Below are 23689 nucleotides of genomic sequence, written 5' to 3'. Positions count from 1 at the left end.
CTTTTCACTATTTGGTCTTTACTTGTGGAATCATTGAGAGTTTGGTCTGTAATAGCAACTCATGGATTATTGAATTATTCTTGGTCTTTTAGTGTAAGCTTGAGAAACTTTTATTCCCCGCCCACCCTCCCCTACCCCCGGTACTTTTATTGCATTGCTTTTAAACCTATTTAAGACCCTCATATTTTATCTTTAAAAATTTAATTCCTGCCATCAAAGAGTTTCAGTATCTATGTACCATAGGGGACTGAGAGCAAAAGTATGCCATTATTTTTAAAAGAAATCTCATGGTTCGAGTCCCTACCACCAGAGCACCATGGAGATTCTCTTCCTGAAAAGCTGAAAGTCTGTCTTCAGTTGTTTTTCATGACTCAACCACTATTTATTTGAATTCTCTCGAGGCATGAAATGACTTTTTGGGAAATTTTTCTATTAAAATTGTTTATAGACATATTTCTTAGTCCAATAGCAATAAACATAATTTTGCTGGTGTAAATTTTTTAAAAACTTGAAAGAATGTGCAGAACATTTGGTATCTGTACACCATAACCTGTTTTCCTTACTCCCAACATTTGAGACTGTCTTTGGGCGAGAGTGGCTCTGGTGAAGGAGATAAAGGAAAGCTTTCCAAAAAACCGCACACGTTCCCTCGTAAAAATAAAACCGGAGTCTTGGTTTAAGTCCAGCCAGCTGGCTGCTTCTGAGTTCATTATCAATCTTTAACATGGCCTTAACGTATCTCCCCTACCCCCTTGTCAAAGCAAAATTCTAATCAGGCATTCCCCATGCAAAGGTTTTATCCGCACTGGGGCAGACCTGGCTTGGAACAATTTATTGGCAATAGTGGTGTCATATTCAGGAACCACAATTTTGTTGGACTGTGTTAGCTTGAATGACAAGTATCAGTGGTCAACTATATTTGAAATATTGTTAAAGTACCTAGAAATAATGGGCATTAAAATGCATTCCGTTCACTGCAACAAACCTCTAAAGATTTCTTGTCCTCAGTGGAACCGGCATACTGTGATTGTTATTTGGAACGTAATGTAACCTCAGCAGCAACAGAGACAATGCAGTCCTCTCATTATGTACATGCTCTAGGATCGTTTATTTTAATGCTTTCAAATAAATATGTTCCATGCAGCACACCACAATAAATAAGGAGCAGCAATGTTCTTCTAGTAAATCCATCCATAACGTGAGTCACCATGTAAAACACTACATCTCAAGTCTTTGGCCCTGTACCATATCATGAAGCACACCACATCTGCACCTAATCATATCTGGCTTCATATGGATTTAATAGGACTATGCCAGAAGTGCATGTAAGAACAAATTTAACCAGAGGTTTCCAGCTATTAAATACAGCTACTAAGTAGTTAAAAGGCAACAACTAAACCTGTAAAGCCTACACCCTTCCCCCCCATTTTTGAGGCAGAAATATAAAGACAGAAATGCTCTGGTGAATGGCAGTTCAGTGGAAAGCGGGGTGGGATACATTTGGAGTACTTGGAGCAAAGCCGGCACGACAGAACACCCAAAATGTCACGCAACACTGATACTGAATGGACACGGAATACAAGTGGAACCGATGGCTGCAGCACTGAGTTCTAGAAGGTGAAGGTCGGGGTTGGGGTCGGGGTGGTTTGCTTCCACCTAGGCAGATAACTCAACGGTGCCTTCCTCCTCACTGTCAGCTCTGTTAGCGCGAATCTCCACGAGGGTCCTGGCGAAGCGGGTCCATTCGTCATTGTGGGGGACTGCAAGCTGCAAAGCAAGGGAATGGAAAATGGTGAGCAAGTGTCTCACGGGCCAGGAAGCCTTGAGGCCTGCCTGACCGTTCCTCCTGAGGCAACCGTCTCTCCGGTCTTCTTCCGGCATCAGCCCTGAAGAGGGACAACCAACAGTAAGAGAATAGTGTCCCTCTCAGAAGAAAAATCATGTGTGGCATTTGTAAAACTTCAAAAAGTTTACGTAAACCATACCCTGACAGTAGCCAGTTAAAGCACTTTCAGGAATGAAAAGTCATCCCAAGGAGACCAGAGTTAGAGTGAACCCAGCAAATACGAACTGCCCCACTGACGGGATGGAGAAGTAACTGTGGGATTGCCTTTCTCAGTCTGGGCTGTTGGTCCCTTTTCACAAGTGTGGCTAATGCACTAATATGCATGGCAAAAATCTAGTTTACATATACGAAGAAATCTTACTATGAAATAATGATTTGGCTTTTTCAGAAAGATCTTCTAAGTCCTTTACATGTATTAACTCATTCCTCACAGCAACCCTACGGAGGGCAATATTAGTATCTCCATCTTACAGAAGAAGAAATCAAGGCACAGAAAGATGAAATCTTCTTACTGAGTTTGCACAGCTAACAAGTATCAGTGCCGGTGTTCTCTAGCTCCAGGCTCTGCATCCCTAGCCAGGGATGCAGACTGATTCTCCAGAAAGGGGGCATTCTGTAATTTCCCAAATACTATCTTCTTCTCTGCACAATTCAGTGAGGAGAAAATCAACCCCACCCGGTACAAATTACATGTATGAATTTTGTTAGCTGATTTAAAGGATAGTAATTTCTTTACATAGTATCCAAAGATGAATTGCTTAAAGATAACCATGCAAATGCTTGGAATGGAAAAGAGAATTATTTGAAGATGAGAAGCAGGATCAAGTAGAATTCTGAATGCTTTTATAGAGAATAAAATTGATTTAGACTGTAGAGTGATTTTCTTGGAGGACTGCCCTATAAGATGGGGTAACCCATCGATAGGTACCCAGAGTTACACCTATTCTATAAACATTAATAACAGTCACCTCAATAGACATTTTTGAAAAGAAGCAAAGAAACCTAAGTTTGTGATCAATTTTACAGCTGAAAAATCGCCCACTTTATATAGAGCCAAATGATTAGAACTTTAAATTTTTATTATAGGGATCATATCCTCAGATAATGTCTAAGACAACTTCTTGGAGGCTGGTACCATCGGTTGACGTATATCCTGCCATTAGTTTTCGAGTACTAAGGTTTAAACGTTTCAATAATAGAATTCTGGAAATGATCTACAGGTGGGGCAGTAAGTTCTTCTACTTACTTTGAGAAATGCAGTACCAGTAAGAATTCTCCTTTGGTCATATGAATGAGTTTTTGAATGGTTAACTACTTCCCCAGTTATTGAAATGAACCTAAATTTCTCCTTAGGCAACAACGTAAGTTCAAAATAGTATTGAATGACAGTTACCCCTTTGCTCAGTCCATTTTCCCTACTTTGAGCTCTTTTCCTAGGTTCCACTATTCTTCTTTTTTCTCTTCAATTTTAGAAAATACTGCACCAGGGAAATGAGGCGTCCAAAATCAATGCTACAAAAAAGCGAACAAAAAGCACAAGGAGCAAAGGGTTGGTATCATCTTTATATGAAAGAATAGGTCCACTATTTTTTTTCTTTTTCTCCAACTCCTGACCCAAGTCCTTCCAAAAAGAACCACAACACCAAAGCCTAGGGAGAGACAAAGCCAACCACGATAACACGATTATAACTTTTTCTCGTATGAGGTGAGAATCAAGCTGTAACTAAGGCGCCTCAGAATTTCACATAACGTGACGTACTGGGTGAAAGCAGACCTTCCTAAGGACACGTTATAAGGTATGTGATACAGTGTAGCGCTCTAGGAGTCTGGCCCCTAAACCTGACACTGTATTGTTGAAGGTGCACAAGTCTGAGTTAACATGATGCTATAAAGTAATGCTTTATTGATAGCAACATAAGGAACTATATACTCAAACAAGAAAACAGGTAAATATGTTTTACATAGTTTCATGCAGTAATAATGGCAAGGCCTTTAAGAAAGGATACTACTAAAGATTAAGAAACATTAAGGTTTGAATGTGTGCCCGGGATATAATTGGAGACAGAACTGAGTACCATTTATGACATTTAAAAGTTTTATAGCTAACTTTTCAAAAATGAATTCTATTAAATGTTTCTGATGAAGAAACAAGAATTCCCTACAGTAGATCTATCTTTTCCACGGGGATGGAAATAGTGGTGCTATAATACCAGCACCTGCCGTTGCCCTCACAAAAGAGTTCCTAGTATTCTAACATATCTTGTCCTCTTTTTGATCTGTGAAAGTTTCATTGAGGTTGGAAATATTAGAAGTTTAAAAAAAAATTCTACCAAGTATTTTCTCCTCTAGAATGTTAGTTTGCTTTGGTTCACAAACAAAACCACAATAAAAAACATTCCAGAGAAGAACACAATGAAAACACAATTGCTTCTAGAAACTTAAATTTACCTACCTCATACGATTACACTTTCTCATTTAGTTGGCTATAAAAATAACCCAAGGTGATTGTAATGTTAGATTTAGAAGGTGAACTGCACACTGCCCCACTTTTAGAATTAAGTATCGCCATCAGGAAGCACTTTAAGTATAATCTTAGCTTGAATGTGTGAATGTGTATTCACAGACGGTTTCCACACCCAAACTAATAATTTTTGGCATCTGAATTACTTGTAGGTAAGATCAAACAGGCGTCCTACCAAACAAGAAGACCACTCCTTTCACTTTGTGTCTGCGGCTGTACGTGGCATCCATTTGGAGAGAACCGTCCTTCTTATCCTTGGCACTCTTGACTTTTGTCACCTGGTTCTCTCTGATTGGAGATGGCTGCAAAGGAGGCTTATGAGCATAAATTTATCTGAGACTTTCTCTAGGAGACTTTTAATCCAGTAATACCTTAATCATGAAGTAGGAAAATTCTTTGTCCATGTTCCTTAGTTAAAGACTGCTGTCGTGTTCCTCTGACTAGCACACAAATGTATTTAGTCAGCGGGGACCGGGTACCCACTCTATGCCTGGCCCCGTGCTAGGGATTAAAGGGACAGCACTGAATAATTTTGGCACATGATGACCATGAACAACAAGCAAAAATGATCATGTTTTATTGGGTCAAAATGTGTGAATACTGGCATAGATGTGTTTTTTGGTTTTGTTTTTTTAAAACTTCACCTACATTCCAAATATGAATAGCCTGAAATTGATCTTCTTGTAGTGACAAGTGCAACACTTCTCGTGTGGGTTATGTGTCAAGCAAGTAGCAGGGAAGCAAATGGCATGTTAATGCCATGGCCTCAACATCTCCTTATGTTTCTACCAAGGCAGTAAAGGCTAAATCTAGAGCAAAGTAGTACAGGATAATTTTCTAACAACTCCCATTTCACGATAGGAAAAATATTCACACAAGTTTCTAATTGTGATGAGTAATTTCAGTTGACTAAAAAAAAAAAATGGAAGCACTGTGAAGGAAATAGCCCATAGTGATAGCAAGGGAATACCATAAAGAAGGGCTTCTAAAATTTGTCCAGTATTGCACTGAATCAGAGTGGATCTGGAAACATTTTCTGCCTTCAGATTCATCTGCCAGAGTCCACATCCTAGGTCAGGGATGATTCAGATTTTCCCACTGCTTCGTGGACAAGGTGCACCAACAAGCCAGTTCACCCCCCCATTAGAAGAGTTCTAATTTTTTGCTAAGTGTATAAATCATTTTTATGCCATGAGCAATCAGAACTCTGATTCCTGAGATAATACAGTCATGGTTCTAAGAGTGACAGCCTATTATAGATGACCCTATTTTTACAGCCAAGGGAACAAAGGACAAAGATAGTTTCTGAGGTAGCAATTTGGCCCTAAGGAGGAGGTAAAATGAAGCTCAGATTTGGACAGGAGACTTAAGTCCCGTTCTCATCCTGGTTACTGGCAATGGTTGGGCACTTAACCTCTCATTGCCTCAATTGTAAAATGGGGATGATGGTGTCTGACCCATTTATCAACAGAGATGTGAAGAGGATGAGAAAGGTAATCTAAGGGAAGAAAATACTATGAGTTCATCATGGAATAGTCATGTGTTCTTTTTCTTTAAAGTGTCACTCAGATTGAACATGTTCCTAAAAACGATCTCTGTAAGTGGCGCACGTTATCAATTCAATAGCATTTTTGTGGTTCTGTTTTTATTTTCTTAAAAAATTAATTCTGATGTTTACCACATTAGGACATTAAGGAACAAGGCACGGACCTCTTTTAACAGGTGGGGAAGAGAAGAACAGGGAGCTCAACGATTTGCTGAAGATCACATGACCCTCCCCCCACACCGAGGAGCCCCAGGCTTCAGGAAATGCCAGCGTACCGCCCCAGAATGCCTGGCAGGTCATGTGTTTTGAATCACCTGCTAAAAGATTCTAAAGGCTGTATTTTATCTTCTAGGATTCCTGGGAGATAAAAGGTCAAAAGTAAAAAGCAAAAGTGTGCAGAAGTTGTGGGAAAATTTATGAAAATTGATTTTAGTTCCCTCCTCCCTACTTCCGAGGCCACATGGACCTGCTCCCTCCCTGCCTGAATGGAAGGGAGGGGCCCCTAGATCCTGCCCCAGCCTGTCCTCCAAATAAGTAGTTGGCCCAACCGCCCGGTGTCCAGCCTGGGCTTCTCGTGCACTTAAAGGGAGGCAGAGATTGCAGAACGACTGCATTCTGAGAATGGAGTCAGGGTTGACTTTTTCCACCTCCAGCATCGGCCAGAGGGCAGTTTCCTTCCCTGCTTTGCACTTATTTCCTGCGTGTGCTTATGAAATTGATGTTTTAACGTGTCTGATCATAATTTCTCCATGTGTGAGAAAGGAATTTTGAGACCCATCCCTAAGACTGCTGTAAATAGTAAACAAGCCACCCCCACCCCCGAAAAATATGATGGGCTTTTAAGCACAGTGCTTGGCCCATTATAAACCCCGTGGAAATGATGTTTTTTCTTATTTTTCCTTAATGCTTATTCCCATCTCCTTTATTTTTGTTATTTTGGCTTCTTTTCTTTCTTCACATTTTCTCCTTTTCGCCTATATAGAACAGCATTTTTTTTTTTTTAAGAAATATTCTTTATTTTTGTTACATTTGATTTCTTGAAAACCCAATTAATTTCCTAAGTGGTCATATTTCTAATACTAGCCAAATTTCATGAGCTGGGTATGGGGGAAGGGTTCTTTCAGACCCCAAGAAAAATTCCGTCAGAGTACTTTTTATTGCTCATTAAAAAAATCAAATTTTAAGCACAATTCTTCATAAATACACAAGTACACATATATGTCAACAAATCGATGCATATTTATCTCTCAGATATGGCCAGTGCAGCGTTCCTGAGCTGTTTCCTAGCTGTTTCCTTGGTAGGGCCCTTTCTGCAGTGGGAATCCACATTTTTTTAGCTCAAGTCCTAAGGCTTTGTAACCACTGAACATGCTGTTAAAAAATCAAATGACTTTTTATAACCAGGGTTAAACACACAAATATCATTCATGTGTCCCTTCTTATAAGCACATGGCTAACAATTTTGAACAGTCCACAGTCAAGCCTCCCTCATTTGTTAGTAATTTTAAAGGGTTTATAGTACCTAGCAGCTGATTTTAAAAAGCTGCCTTATCTGCACTCAAAGCCTTACCAGCTCAAAGCCGAGTTCTTTATGGTAAAACTATCTGTCTCAGGCATTGTTTATATAAAACTAGGTTAATTAAAAAAAAATCTTGGACAATTAAGACAGAAAACTATTCGGTGATTTCAGTTGGTTTCTCCAATACATTAAGCATGGCAAGCAAACAAGACTCCAGATTTCCGAGTAAGCACTCCATGGATGTGTGTTTCATCAGCATCTTTGAAATCTTTTCATCAAACCGAGTCGTTAAGAAAAAGTGTGGGATGTTATGTTAGCCATGGATGCTGAACACATACAGGACGACTCACCTCCTGTACCTATTCACCTAGGAATTAAAGTTTCCTATTAAAAAGATATCTTACGAATTCCCTTTTTACTTAATACACATTGATTTTTGTTACTGTTAATGCATTTACAGAAACCGTGGAAGTGAATGTGGGTTTCCACAGAACGACTGCTAAACCCCTCTAAGCCTTAAATGGTTTTTTTAAAAAGTGCCCTTATTAACGGCCCCCCCAGTTCAGCAGATTGTGGACGTACTGGTATACAAATACACATTTGTGTTGAGAGGAAGCCGGTATTTCTTAGGACAATTCCCTTTGCCACACACACAGATGGAAGCGAAGTGGGAGGTAGCAAGCACTGAAGCAGCCGCTGGAATGAGCACGCTTACTCGCTCCGCATAAATACAGGCCCCACTGTATTTAACTCGCGGGGGAGTCTAACAATGGATGAAACCACGGACCAAAATCCCAAGCCAGAGTGCAGTGTGCAGAGGGGTAAATGCGCTGCAGTGTTCTACAACAGAAAGATAGGCTGTGTGGTAACTTAGCATTTAGAGCCCTTCTAGGGAAGGCTGGAGGGAGGGTGGACGTCACATTAGTCTCCATGCTGTTGCATCTGCCCTTCCCAGTCAGTACGATAAAATTTCTGTGAAATTTAGCACCACGCAAGCCTACAGCAGTCTGATGAGATCTGACTATTTTTGGTTAAGAAAGAAAGAACCTATTTTATTACAAAATCCCATCTAAGGGACCCATCATCTACCCGTGAAGCTGCAGATCTCTCTGCCAAAGTTCTCTTCCTAGGATCTTTAAATGAGTGGTTAACTTTTATAGCATGTTTGTTAGAACACCACTTAAAAAAAAAAAATCCATTACCACCCAGTTAAGGAAAGAAAGGTAAGACATAAAATCAAAAGTAAATAGTAAAAAGATGGGTCTCTATCAATCTCAGTAAGCCAGAAACCATCGAAGGAAATAATTTATTTTAAATACTATTCCTTAGGAAAAAAAAATGTTCTTCATGTTAAAATTTAGCATTATAGGAAGCACAACAAAATTCTGGAGTTCTATCTATGGAGGGAAAAAGAAGAATCACTGCTAAAAAAAGAGTTAATTTACTAAGGCCTATGATGACCTTGTTCACATTTGTATGAAAGCCTCATCATCCATTCTTCTTGAGAAATCTCTTAAGTGTTATTTTTTTTTTCCTGTTACTTGGACCTATCTATTCCTCTGCGCAAAAGATGGAAAAAGTGCTAAAAACATTGGCTGATGGACAATAATGGAAAATAAACTTTGTAAACTTCTATTACCACACTTTTTCCATAACAGAAAAGAACAGGAAAATGACAGGGGGACGACAAAGCGTGTGCTTGCTACTCAAGCTGCTCTGTCCTATTAGCTGACTAAACCCAATACCCTTTCCCCTCCTGATACTATTAACTATAGGTTTTCTAGTAAATTCCTAGCAACCACTGCATCTAAGCAGTTTTGACAAAAAAGAAAGCTTATTGCTAAACACCTTAAAAACATTTACCAAGGTAATAAAAGAAATGTCATTCCCTCCTACTGAATGTTTAGGCATAAAAGAGGTATTTTTATAGTGTAGTTCATGATTTACCATATCTATAGTGTCCAAAAAAAGCACAATGAAAAGGAAGCATTTTTCCAGTGGTTTGACAACTATTTGAATCAACTGTTAGGGTTTCATTACTCTAGTGGCCAACTGCTCACTTTGAAAAGAGCAGGAGGGTGAGGGACTGGGATCAGAAACGGGGAAGGGCGAACCTTCTTTTCCCAATATATTTTCTATATATACTTGTCTGTGCAAATATAGTGAAATGGATTATTTTTCCTGTCCATCAATCTGTTGCCAGCTTGGAGGCTGCACTGTGAATGCTTCACACGATTCAGCTTTCCCTTAACCTTCAACTTCCCCATGTGAGACACTGATTCCCCCAAATGCGGATGGAGCGTCTTTTCTGTGCCGGGCCAGGTCATCCTGGTCAAGCAGACATCCCGTAAGCATCTACCTTGCAAATGTTTCTGTGGACGTGGAAGTCTAAACATTACAAAAACCTTACCGAGGAATGTGATTAACCCAAGGAGGGCTGCCAAACTAAAAAAACAAAACAAAACAAAAAACCCAAAACCAGTTTTTTTCTAAGTCAGAAGGGTGGCTGGTTTTTAGGCGGCTAGAAGATGTTCACTTTTTACCTCTGGGTCCTTAATACTAAGACATCTTAATACTAAGACATATTTCATCTAAATGTTGAGAAACTCTAGCGTGGCTGCGAGAAGGAAGATCTCAAGGAATGGACCACTGATGAGTTTTATCTGCCATCCTAAAAAGTGAGTGCAAAATTTCTTCAACAAGGTTAAGCTCTGATATTTCCTAAATGATAAATAATTCATGTTTTAAAATGTAGAAGATGTTCTGATAGCTGACATTCTCCAAAATGCATGCAAAACTTCTTTGAAATTAGAATAGGATGATTCATTCACTTTCTCACTTTGCAAGTCCAACCAATATAGCATATAAATATTTACACGTCAGCACGCATAAGCAGACAAGCAATTCCGTAGCACACACACTCCTGTAACCAACAAACAGCCCCCCGTTTCCGTACAGGCCGGTGTTAATCCGGCCTCACAGATCACTGGAGCAGTTTCATGCTCGGCTGGTCTAAGCTGTGATTTGAGGCTACTGTTCTAAGCAGTAATTTTTCAAGATAAAATTCAGCAGTTTTGAAATTCTAAAACTAAACACAATTTTGTCAGCCATAAAAAAAAATTTAACACTATAATTAATGACTGCTTCAAAATCCCAAATTGCTATTGAAGATGACAGTTTGAAATCACAGAAGAATCCTAAAGATGATTAATTATACAAACTGGTACTTGTTTCAGAAGGTTTGTATTCATAGGCCATTTACCACCAAAATGGGAATATATGAATTTCACTGAATATTGCAAATTACTATGCACGCATTAATTTGGTTTTTATAAAATTAGATATTAGGGTTTTCTTTTCATTGAATCAACTTCTCTGTAATACATAAAAGTCAGAAGTATTTTCTTATCATTCCAGGAAAAGTGGTTTGAAAAGATATTAATCCTATAAATTCATTTTTACAAACTAATGTACCTGAATAAGCACAGTATTTATATAATAATTAGTTTAATTATGGTCTTTTACATATATAATTGCCAAAATGAAAGCCACTGCTACTACATTCACTATAAGATGAGTAATTATAACGTTAATTGGAATTAATAGCGTTTTTCTTTTTCTGTTTTAAATTAAGCACTTTTCCTAGAAGACATCAAGTTAATACTAAAATTACAATCCTACATTTTAACCAAATTATTTAATTTCAAATACATGTAATTTATTATGACAAGGAAATGGATTAATATATTATTTCAGAGTAGCTTATTTTAGGTAATTATATTTATTAGCACCCCAAATCTGCTCAAATAGGCCTTTGTGCTTTTGACTCCACTGCACAGTGTTGTGGCTATGGCAATAAAAATTCAGGTAAAAACTGAAAAGTCCCATTGAAAATCCCAATGCTTTGTTTTTGTGTCATTAAATGTCTAGATATTAGCAACAGAACTAAGTATCTGGATGCTTGGGCACAACACAATAACTTATGCCAAAGTCTTGGCTTTTCTAAGAAGTGTTTGGCATCGGCTAAAGAAAATAATATTGTTTATCCACTGAAGAATAAAGCCAGCACTTGCAAAGACCTTTGAGAAACTTGGGGTGATTTTAACTGCACTTGGAGAAGGTGAGCCCAGCCCCGCTCTCCGTTCCGGAGGCCGCCGCAGCTTGGCCCTGCTATCAGGGTCGTCCTCAGTGGGGGCTGCTGGCCTTCCTAAAGCACAATGAAATGAAGTGATTTCACATCCAGTTCTTTGTCATTAAGGGACTCTCACTTGAACCCCCAAATCGCAGTGTAACTTTGCATTTTGTTCTGCGCACCCCTTCCCCGTGGAGGGGGATGACTTCTACTCAGCGCACAGACTTCTGGAAAACGGATGCAGGTCCTGTTCTACTGCAAACAAGGAGGAGTTCACCAAGGCAAACGATTATTGCCTAAGTGTAATTCACTTAAAAACCAGAAACGTATTGTATTTATTTTGTGTCACTCAAATTCTTTTGAACTCCAGCACTAACAGTTTATCAGATTCCTCTATATTGAACTGCTCTTTAAAGTGCAGGAGAGATGGCTCATCAAATCGCTTTCTTCTCTCCATCTGCTAGCTGCCTAGGAAGCTGCTGGAGGCACTCTTCAAGAGTCCTTGTACATTACAGCTGGACCGCCATTCTGAAGTGTCTATCGCCATAGGCCCTTTTCCCCGTTGGGATCCCAAATAAACTGTCATCCTGATTTTTCATTTCCACTCTACAGTACAGTCAGGTGAACATTTAAATCATACTTTTCCTTATTAGCAGGTACCTGTGATCTCTCGTATTCACCTGCCTTTTTCCTTTCCAAGAATTTTTCAAGACCCTTATATAGAGTAACAAATGCCAACTTTACTATATTTACTGAAATCTGTAATTAAATAACTGCTCTTCTTTTAGCCCCCAGCCAGTCGTGTGAACCAAGTGATGGGAAGTGTGGCCCTAGTTGCAGGTTACGCTGTAACGACAAACGCATGCTCTCTTAGGCCATCAGGGAATGGGACAGCAAACCAGTAGAGCTAAGGGAGCTGTGCTTTAGTCGTCTCCCCAGTTCGCTTTCCAGTTGCCATTTTCTTTTCCAAGTTCTGCTGTAAGCTGGAAATGATTTTGGAATTTTATCATTTGACTACTGTAGAAATATAATCAGGGATTTGAAACTTATGTGTATTTATCACAACTGAAAACAAAATTTTCCCTGGAAGAGGTTAATGGAAAAAGAAATAACAGGAGGTGGAGGATAAACTGCTTCTTTCAAAACTGGAGCTGCAAACAGCATTCTAACTAATTCAGATAAGCAGCAAACATAGTTGTTAGGGGATATTTATGACAGCCCATCTGTGTGACAGCACCGAAGCATTAACAATAGCAACGGGCTTTCTAGAAAACACATCTGCAAGACAGACAGGTAGATAGGCTGACTATCAATCATCGGGACACGTGAATAATTCTATACTCACTGGCCCATGTGCTATTAAAATCAGCTCCATGTATATATAGAAAAGCCTGCTATTCAGTAAAGGAGCCATGGCTGTGAGTAATTCTTATTTTTAATCTTTAGAATATGTGTGTTCACACATCATTTAAAAAATCCAACAATGATTAACAGCTCTCTATGAGTGCATTCTGAAGCAGCATTCTCTTACCGTTTTCGGGTTATATTTGTGGTTAACTTATGACTTGTTATCTTATCCATGTTTCAGTTAATTGAATGGGATCGTGTGACCCCACAGCAAACAGACTGCATCCCACGGTGTGAAGAAGAAGAGCCTCAAAACTTATTCAGGAGCTGGGCTCATCTTTAACTTCACATCTTAGAAAATGTAAATGGTTCATGCAACCACTGTCTATTTTAATAACTTTGAAAGTGCACAAATAGAATAAAAATTATAGCCAAGTAATAAAAGGGGTCTTCTCTGTCTTTCATTGAATTCACATAACTTCCATTTATGCTAATAGGAGTTAAGCACCTGCTTCGCAAAGAAAATAGACCCCTACCTGTGAAAATAAATGTGTACACTATATTTTCCAGATACAGTGCTGAAATCAAACAACCAAAAATGTGTGCTATATAAACAAAGCATCATGTGGCCTACCTGGAAACATTGCTGTTTTATATTTTAACCTCATCAGTCACAGGCCCCAAGATATGACTCATGCCTTTGCCATTTAAATGCAACAAAAAGGAAAAAAGGGGTTGTGGCGGCAGGTTGGGTCGGTGGGGGAATGGACACACTCAATCTGGTGATTTCAGTGAGCTCATACACAATCCTCTGTTTACCCCTTCAGAAGTTCATAATAAATTGCATCAGTAAATCTGGATTCAGGCCACTGCTCTCTGCCATCATCTTAAAAGTTATGGAGAATAGGGGCGCCTGGGTGGCTCAGTGGGTTAAGCCTCTGCCTTTGGCTCAGGTCATGATCTCAGCGTCCTGAGATAGAGCTCCGAATTGGGCTTTCTGCTCAGTGGGGAGCCTGCTTCCTCCTCTCTCTCTGCCTGCCTCTCTGCCTACTTGTGATCTCTCTGTCAAATAAATAAATAAAATCTTAAAAAAAAAGTTACGGAGGATAATTGTACATAATAGAGGAGGACATGATCATTGGGGGGCGCGGTGGGGGGTGCTGTGCTGGGACTCCCTGAGGCAGCTGCAGCCTCAGCTGGGACAGGAGAGGAGGCAGACGACCGTTAACGACCAAGGACACCAGAGTCCCTTTCTGCACTGTTTTCCTGGTTTAGCGCCAGGTCTCACAGGAAGCATGTCTACCTGGACTTGAGTGGGGACATCTCCACTGACAGTTACAGAAGTCTCTTACCAGGGAGTTCTTGCTGATGGTATGCCAACTGAGTGACAGAGAAAGGCTGTCCCTCCCCACTCCAGCTATAGCAAGCATCATAGGGATCTTTCCCAAAACTCTTACACCTTTGGTGAAATTTATGGTGTGATCAAAGCAAGGGTATGGGGAGGTGAATGACAATATCCGGTACAGTTTCAGCTCTATTTCTATGGGCCTCATGATGTGTATAACCTGCAACCATTGCTATTCCCATTCAACATTTTTTTTTTGCCATACTTCCTCTTTTCCTCCCTCCCTCCCTTCTTCCCTTCCTCTCTTCTTTTTCTTTTAGAGCAAGAGGTGAGGAAGGGCAGAGGGAGAAGGGGAGAGAGAGAGAATCTTAAGCAGCCTCCATTGCCCAGCGTGGAGCCTGACAACCCTGACTGATCTCAAGACCCTGATCGATCTCATGACCCTGATCGATCTCATGACCCTGAGTTCATGACCTGAGCCGAAACCAAGAGTCTGGTGCTTAACAGATGGAGCCACCCAGGTGCCCCACACATTCAACATTTTCAGATGGTCCAAGACACAAATAGTAATAAGATCACACAACATGTACTACATAGGACCACATTTCTAAAGATTTCTCCTTTTTCCCAATGGTCTAGGTCAAGGCCATCATTTCTCATTTCTGATTTGCATCTTGAGTGGGATTAAGAGTAATACTCTTGTGGCAAAATTGGCTACATAATTCTGCAGGGCCCAGTGTAAAATGAAAATGTGGGGTGCCTTGTTGAAAAAGTTCTTACCAGCTGCAAGACAGTGACAGCCAAACAATAAAGGAAACTCAGGGCTCCTCTACTCCCCGGGCCTGTGAGATGGCACAGCTGACACAACCATGAAGTCAACCTCGCTGCTGGAATAGGACCCTGGGGAGACAAGAGCCTACTGCCCCCTCCTGTCTCCTCAAATCAACCAGGGACAAATGAATGTGGGGTCTCCTCCCACAGACAGATGCCTATTCAATGTACTGAGGTCTCAAAGAAAATGGATCAACAAAGTATACTCTAAAAACTACCATTTACTTTCTCGTACAGATTGTATTATAAGGCTTATTTAAAACTGTTTCATCTTCTTTCCTAGAGGGTTCCATTAAGCAAGATTTTCCATCCAAAGGCCAGCATGACCCTGGTGAGGGGTTCAGTTTTAATGGGGACCAGAGGACCAATTCTGAATACAGATAATAGTAGCACAGTCTCCTGGCAATTTGATCCTCAATACCATCTTTTTTCTCTTTCTCTGTATTTTCTCCTTTTTAAATCACTTCCTGCTCAAACCCCTTCCCTCTCGTCAGCCATGCACCAGCCTTAGATTTGACCTCAAATTCTAAATGGGGCCGGCTAGCTGTGAAGGCACTCTGTCTGGCTTTCTGCAGGTGATTTGGAAGGCTGAGGAGGCACTGTTTGGAGGGCGCCCTTCTCTTGTAAGTACAGCTATGTTCTGTCAGTTCTAGGCTGGCAAGTGAGACAGCAGTAATTACAATAATGGCGGCACTTGCCCAAGAAGTGAGCTACCATCTCTCAGAAGTAGGCATCTGCTCAGCTCCGCTTCCCGTTATGTACATGGAGACTACAGAGTTCGCCGTGAGAGATTTAGAATAGGTTATACAGAGGAGCAAAGACAAAAGTTCCTCTCCCCTTCACCTTTCCCCAGAAATAAATAGCTAAATTTGTAAATACCTCACAAAAGTACGTAGGGGGAAAAAAACCAACTATTGTTAAGATAAAATTATCTTAAGTCTGAGTTCTTCTGAGCCATAGATGGCTTTATGACGAAACCATACAGAAAGAACTATTAAATGAAAACAACAACAACAACAAAAACTGTTAAATGTATAAGCCTATCCTGATTTTTTGGCCATTCAGGGAAGGGATAGAAGATTATATAATATTACCTACTCTCAATAAAATAGTATATCCTTTTTCTTCCGGGTAGTGGATTTGTAGGGATAAACAACCCTACAAATTGTTTGGCCTATTATGTGGCACAGAGATTTTTCTATAGCCTGTCTAGACTCCAGACAATAGACAAGACTGGCCTATAGCTACAGACATTTCTATAGTCTGTAATATCACTTAGAAAAGTAAGAGCAATAATACAAAACTGAAAACCAGGCTGACCTGCTACTACAATAGTAGAAATATGAGTATAACAACACTTTACAATTTAGGAACGATGATAGCAACCCAGAGAGAAGTTTTAGCAGCCACGTATCAGCCAAAGCAACTTATATATCCTCCTAAAATATGAGTCATATTAAAGTAATTTTGCCCTCAGGCTATAAAATCACTTTATTACAGAAAATTCTGCATCTATGTCATATCCTGTTTTCTCATATGTTGTAACTTATATGTTACATATAGACTATATACATAATACCTGTGGTCAACATATAGGCTTTCAAAAGGCCTTTCTTGAAACAAACCAGATTGTTAAACTATTCTACTTCTCATCCCTCTTGGACAAAACAGTGAATGCTGCATATGATCTTAAGAGAGTTAAGGGACATTATGTATAATACGAAAGGGAGGCGGAGAAAAGAGTTTAAATTTCATCTATTTTCCGCCATTTCATTTCTGAGTGTGTATCCACATCTGTTTCTCTCCCACAATTACACTTGTTCTAAACAAAAGAGAAAGAAAAAAGAAAACTTGGGTTTGTTTTTGTTTTTTTTTTTAATATTCCTCTTCACTAGCTTTTTAATGTTTTAGTAAATGAACTGATGAAGAGTATTTGTTGTTGCTTAGGTTTATTCTGATGGAGACGATGAAAAAGGTGCATTGACTATAAAGAATAATCATTGAAGAAAATGTTGCCTATCACTGAAGAGAATATTACACTTTCCTGTGTAGTAGAAATAAACAGGCAATACTCTCGATGCAGAGGGTATTCTCTTGCCCAAAGACTCCAAACTACGTCAACGGTCACAAGACCATTTGCATCTTCGCCACTGGGGATGAATATTAACCGGGTCTGTTGCTGTCGGGATGACTCAGCTTGTAGTATCAGGAGTCATCAAGGGGTTGTCTCATGAACTAGACAACATGCAGGAAAATGCAGAGATTTTTCTATATTTTACTTAGGGTTGTACCTCCCCAAATGCAAACCTCCCATCTCTAAAGTCCTTCAGTTTCTCTTTCTGGCTGAATTAAGAGCAACAACAACAACAACAACAACACCACCACCTATTCAACACGATCAGCTCCACCATACAGCAATATACAGCGTATCATCAAAGGTTCCAGTGTAGAACCAACCACCTGGGACGGCCACAGTTACAGAATGCCGACCGAGGAAACCATGCAGAGCCCTTCTCCATGCGATCAGCTAAGCCCCTCCACCAGGCAGGCACAGAGTACTGCCTACGTCTAGGGTGTTCGACATACAAATGTGGTATATTCTCCCCCCTGGAATGCAAATTCTAGATTCATATTACGCCAGAATAGCATTACACAATGCTCTTGTTTTGTTTTGCTTGAAAGTTCAATATTTTCTTGGTCTTTAAGGAAAAAAAAATTCTTTAACCTCATCGCAGATGAAGGTTTTTGTCAACACTTTCCCATGTAGTAAAAATAAACAGATATGTCTAAGTACAATTAATTGGTAATGTAATATTAAAAGCAGTATAAAAATTTAAAGAGATTTATCTGAAATAAAAAATACAGATTTTTTTCCCCCTTTGATAGGTGCCACGATCTTTAGGAATACTTCATCTATGTAATAAGATATACCAGAGCTATATATTCCATATAATAACTTTGAATATCATAAAAATGGTACCAAATTCTGGTTCTCCTCAGCCACTTCAGTACACAGGTGGCGGAAGCCAGCCATAGCCTCAGCTTCTTTAATTGGCTACATGTTAACGGAAGAGTGACGGTATACATTTTAACCCAACATCATGAAAACCTCTGTTTGTTTAACAAGTTCGGAATCCAATGCTAGCCTGATGAGTGTGACAAATTCATTTCATTCTCATGAAATTGTTAGGAAGTGCCATGCCTCCTCACAGGATATCTGGGAATTCGACAGCCCTCTGAAAGAGCCTGAATCATTAACTAAAGTGTCCTGTGTGTGGAGACAGAAGACCAAATTAGGCCCTAAGGAAGTCTTACCAAACTCCCACTGAAGTCAACGGCGATTTGCAAACGCACTCAAGCGGGCTCTCATGGCCCACAGGTCCTGTCAGTAATTTCACTAGGTCTTTAAGCTAGACACACAGGAGAAATACAAAAACCCCAAAATACACACATGCACAACCCAAACACCCAAACCCACAAAAGAAAAATACGTGTACCTCTCCAACGTCGTAGATCCAAATACGGCCTTCTGAGTCTCCAACAGCAACTTCTTTGCCACCTTGAGCCCAGCGTACCCGGTTCAGGGCGGAAGCCCCCTCAATGGCCACACTTGCTGTTGGAACCTGCCAACAGCAACAAAGAATCTGAGTGAGAATTTAGATATACAAGTTTACAATGATATGTTTAACTGGGTGAGTCACCGCTGCCTTCATGTGCGAGAAGTAATATGCATCCCTTGCGCAGGGGTAAAAAAGGATTCATTGTTCTTAAATCATATGCTCCACTGAACGAAGGGGTAGAGAGGAGACACTTAAAAAAAAAAAAAAAGAAAAGAAAGAAAGAAAGAAAGAAAGAAAAGGAAAAGAAAAGAAAAGAAAAGCAGGAGAGTCTTTTCCACAGTCAATGGGCAGTGAGTGACAAATATTTCTTCGGATTACGCAGGAAGTACATCCAACATACAAACACAGCAGCTAAATATGATACTTCTCGATCAGGTCATGATCGATGGAGAGAGAGATTTCAGGATTTACCAAGATTAAAGATACTGTAAAAGGCAGAAAGGGGGGCTTACGGTGGAACCAAGGTCATATTAATGTGTGTCTTCAGGGAAAAAAATCTGTATTAATCCCTCAAAACCTCATCGGGGAGGGGATGATCAGAAGAAGAAGAAAAAATGCAGGTGGCAGAACTTCAAAAGCTTGAATTTTCCTCTTTCTTTTTTCTTTTCTTTTCTTTTTCCAGTTTTCCTCTTTTCCCATCAGTACCAGAGTAGACGAAGCACTCAAGAACTTTGGAAATGCCCCCGAGGGGATATCCTGAGAGACTGCAACATCTTTTTGTAGAAGAAATCTCCCATCTCCTCCAGTCAACACTGAAGTCTGCCAATGTGGGCAATCACTAGCACACTTTTTATTAAAAGGACCCAGAGGTGCTGAAATGGAACCTGCAGAATTGGATACAAGAACCCTTGTTATTGGGGAAAGATGTTCGTGGGTCTCCCCCTCTTCTATCAACAGTTGTGTAAACTCCGGTCTTGAAGTTTATATATCTGAGGTTTATAACTGATAGATCAGATCTCTGAGCCTTCTACAAAAATGTTGACTTGGAAGTGACAACAGGCCGTTAAAAAAGGAAAGTGTAAATCTTGAAACCAAAAGAAAAAAGATACAGTGAGAAAAGTACCCTCGAGATCATCTCACACCACTGCTGAAGCCCTGGGTCTACTACACAGGTCGTTTCGGGGTAGAGACCGTGGCTTCGTTCTCTCTCGGCATTCCGTGAGTCGGGAATTGAAACCATCTGTTTACGGAGGTTATTGACCCAATACCTATCTTTAAAATAGCAATAAAAACTCCATCATATGTAAGAATCTATGTTTAAACTTAATCTCGAAATCAATAAAAATTCTTTTACCTGCTTAAATCACTGTGTGTCAGTTGTGAGCAAAAATGTAAAACAAAAGTCCCCATCTCATTTTTTTTTTTTTAAATACACAATTTCAACAATGAAGGTACCTGCTGTGCAGGCTGGAGCTTGAATTTTTAACCAAACCTTTCAAAGGCCAAAACAATGTGAATTTAGATGGGCCATAATTCTGTCAATATACTTTATTATTAGGGTACTCCTCAGAAAACAAATCAGAGATTCAGCTCTACAGTTTTCAGACTTTTTAACACCATCACTTAGGGAGACTGTGCAGGATCACACTTTACCTAACTCTGTTCGATATCAGATTTTATCAATGAATAATCTCAAAGATTGAATAAAAATGTTGAATCTTAATAGGAATATGTTAAAAAGCTAATCACTCAAAACAACCTGACTTCTGATACACTTTAAATTGTGCCTAATGCACGTTAAAGAATTTTACTTATTGAGAAGTCGTATAGCTAACCAGGACAATTAATATTTTAACCTTTTAAAAATATCTTTTCAAACATAAATGATAAAAAAAATGACTATCACAGGCTATATAATAAGTGGTAAAAATTATCAAATGCTAAAGGAAATGATAAAATATATTTTATTAGTTTGACCCATAATGACCTTTCAAAAGTTGGTGAATCTTTAGTGAAAAGAATCCATATATTGAATCTAACTTCTGTACTTTGGTTTCTCAGTTATTTTCACACTTTTTTAAGGCTCAGTCATTTTAATTGCAAAGACAAGGATATATACAGCATCAAGTACAGCATAGTGTGGAGGTCAGTGACCTTGCAGTAGGTGAATATGAACTCTCGTGGCATAGGAGCAATTGGGATGATGTGGTTGAAAGGTACAGTAATTTCAACAACAGCGAGTCACACTGGGAATTCAGGTTCTCTTTGTTTTTTACATGAATCTAAATCCTAATTGGACAACTGTTTGAGAAATCTTGTTTAACTTGATCGAAGGCAAAAATGATCTGAGAGTTAAAAAAAAATGTTCAGTTCATTACTGGATTTGAATCAGATTCGATATGTTGACTATTAATTCTGAAAGCAGAATTACGTTTTCATAAGCAGTTTGCATGCCCTGTAATGATTTTAAAAAAAAGTTTAACTATAAAACTCTTAATGTGGTTGTGCCTTGACACCTAGAGCAAGAGAGGGGAAAAATTACATTTGGCAATGTTGACACATTGATTTCATTTTGCCTAAAAAGTAGGCTAAAAACGAAGCCATACTATTTACATATGAATTATGAAGGAGTGTGTAAAACACTCAGACCACGGCATCCCAGTGGGGTATCACCGAAACATCACTTCTACCAGATCTCATTTCTGATACGGGGGTAGGCAGTGTCTCCTAAGCCTACCTGGAAAACGTGTGTTTTTTGGTTGCTTTAAGTCAATGAGTTTATTCCAGCAGGTAGAAGCAATACGATTTTAATCAACAGTGATGAAAGACTTTGGGAAACCATCACAATGTTGAATAATATTGCATCTTTCTATGAAAAGCAATAATGTTATGAACATTCAACATCCAAAATGATGGGCAGTGCACGTATTTATGCCTTTTGATCATTTTCAAAGATGCTTCACTACGTAACTCTTGCCTTTGTCACATAGTTCTTGTAGCCAAAAGAAAACACAGACTTAAACTGAAATATTTTCAAAAGATAACTATTTGGCAGTGGTCATGGGTGTATATAATTTTGCGAGATACAATGGCTCAATAATGATACCTGAGGGATATTTCCCTGTCTGCTCCCACAAAAAATACTAGGGGAGCCGCCTCCTCCTCATATCCTCCAGCTGTAGGCTTCCTAATTAAAAAGGCTGAGTTGCTTCCTGCTCAAAACACTTCAAAAGACCTTTCTCTTGCTCCCCTTACCTGTCCCTTCTTATTTATGGAGAGCTGCCCTGAATCAGAAACCAGGAAGAGATGAAGGGACCGTTTTATTTTATTAAATTGAAGGACATTTAATATTCATGTTAAAAAAAAAAAGATACCACAAAAAGCTCCAAGTGGCTGAATTAGTACCTCAGTTATTTTAAGGGTGTGAGAAAAAGGGAAAATGCACATGGCATAATTTTTTAAAACATAGATACATATATAGCATAATTTTTTAAATGAATATTTCCTTATTGTTAATTCCCTTTTTTTAAAAAAATGGGGCCATTTTTCACTTGTGAAGTACTCTAAATGTGACATGTTGAAATCCTTTTTTTTTTTTTTAAAAAACACCGAGTTTACCTGACCTGTTCAGAGTTACAAACTACTGTGAAAGTCCGCCTTGTAAGTTCAATATTTTAGGCAAGGATTATTTACCTTGTAAAAATCAAGTGGAGGGTAGACTAAACGTAGCCAACAGAATCATCTTTTATGGATTTAAAATAGAAAGTGTGCGAATGGCAAACACTGACAACCCTTTTTAAAAACTCAATCTCAAGTCAGGGTCCACAAAAGCTGACTATTCCAAGTGCCTGCCAGTAGGGTTATTTCCGCACCGCTCTGACATGTGCCTGTGTGTCCTTTCCCCCAGGGAAAGGCAGGAACGCACATCATTTTGCTCTTTGCAAAGGGTCGTCAATTGTCCAGGATCTGCCTGGGGTTGGGGATGGAGTGAGATGAAATGATTTTTGGCGGGTGCATCTGCCAATTCCCTTCAGAGCAGTCGAGAGTGGGGGTCGGCAGCCCAGCTGCCATTGGAGGGTCATCCAAAACAAGGCCGCGCAGGACAGAGAGGGAGAGACGGAGAGAGGCCGGCTGCGCCCTCTTCCCAGCCCTCCCGCCCGGGCGCCTGCGCCGCCGCTCACCTCGGTGTCATTGTTGAGGTTCCAGAGGTCCAGGCGCCCCATTCCGTCCACGCAGGCAAAGAGCGCGGGATGCACGGGGGACCACATGACATCGTACACATAGTCTGCATTGTCTTCAAAGGAGTAGAGCGGCTTGTTGTGCTGTAAAGGAAAGAGACCGTGAAGACTCGGTGGCGCTGCCGCCGCCTCGGGCTGTCTAGCGAGCCTAATTAAAAACTTTGCACATTCACCAAGTGTCATAAAACTGCCCGAGATGAAAGTCCTCGAAAAGGTGAACCGCAGCTTTAATGTGACTAGAACTGTCCAGTGGCATAAATAAATACTGGGGGCCGGGGGTGGGGGGAGAGGGGGATGCTGGGTGGGTGGGTGGGAAGAGGGGACTCTTAAGGGGCTGGGGCCCCGGACCTGTGGGGGAGGCGGTCTCAGACACAGGCGGGCGAGCGGTTCTGTGCAGGTGGACGCGGCTGCCCATTAGCTCGGGATTCTCGCCAGGTCACGCTCTGCGAGTCGCGCGGTGCCCGGACCCCACCGCCGTCCACCTGCGAGGCTCAGACCCGCGGGAACGCTCTGGAAGCCCAGGCAGGCCCGGGCCGCCCAGGACCTTCCGCACGGAAGGCAACGCCTGCCACCTCGTGGTCCTTTTCTGGAGCTGCAAGTCGGCTCCCAGGCCGACCCGGGGCCAGATTCATACTTGAATGGTTCCTTTGCGGCGGGAAGGGGAACACATGTTTTGAGGAGATTTGTAGCTCTTCTGGGAGGTTAAAAATCTCGGGGTTCTAAGACCCTAGTTTCTCCGCGAACTCAGGTGGACTGGTGTGGCTCAACCGAGAAACCCCTGAACCTTCACGGAAGATGAATCAC

General features: G+C 40.3%; 1 protein-coding gene and 1 long non-coding RNA gene across 5 annotated transcripts in view; one reads left to right on the top strand and one right to left on the bottom strand.

Moving 5' to 3' along the window:
• Nucleotides 1-124: 124 nt before the first annotated feature.
• Nucleotides 125-23689, bottom strand: part of DYNC1I1 (dynein cytoplasmic 1 intermediate chain 1) — a 301967-nt gene continuing 278402 nt past the window's right edge. For all 3 annotated transcript variants that reach the window (XM_047695760.1, XM_047695759.1, XM_047695761.1), the window contains 3 exons: nucleotides 22829-22969; nucleotides 18585-18710; nucleotides 125-1767 (listed from right to left, as the gene is read on the bottom strand). In XM_047695760.1, coding sequence (XP_047551716.1) covers nucleotides 1657-1767; nucleotides 18585-18710; nucleotides 22829-22969 — 378 coding nt within the window. In that variant the 3' untranslated portion in view covers nucleotides 125-1656. The remainder of the gene's footprint in view (nucleotides 1768-18584; nucleotides 18711-22828; nucleotides 22970-23689) is intronic.
• On the top strand, nucleotides 1748-13569 carry LOC125081216 (uncharacterized). Of its 2 annotated transcripts, none has more exons than XR_007121614.1 (3): nucleotides 1748-1906; nucleotides 6054-10110; nucleotides 12029-13569. It is a non-coding gene; the product is annotated as an uncharacterized LOC125081216 (long non-coding RNA). The 2 variants fall into 2 exon arrangements; XR_007121615.1 differs by having other exon boundaries at nucleotides 6054-12185; nucleotides 13153-13569.

This window comes from Lutra lutra, chromosome 11 (assembly GCF_902655055.1).
Source record: "Lutra lutra chromosome 11, mLutLut1.2, whole genome shotgun sequence".
NCBI classification, from domain to species: domain Eukaryota; kingdom Metazoa; phylum Chordata; class Mammalia; order Carnivora; family Mustelidae; genus Lutra; species Lutra lutra.
Note: the sequence above shows the minus strand (reverse complement) of the source record. Positions and strands in the feature narration are given on the sequence as shown.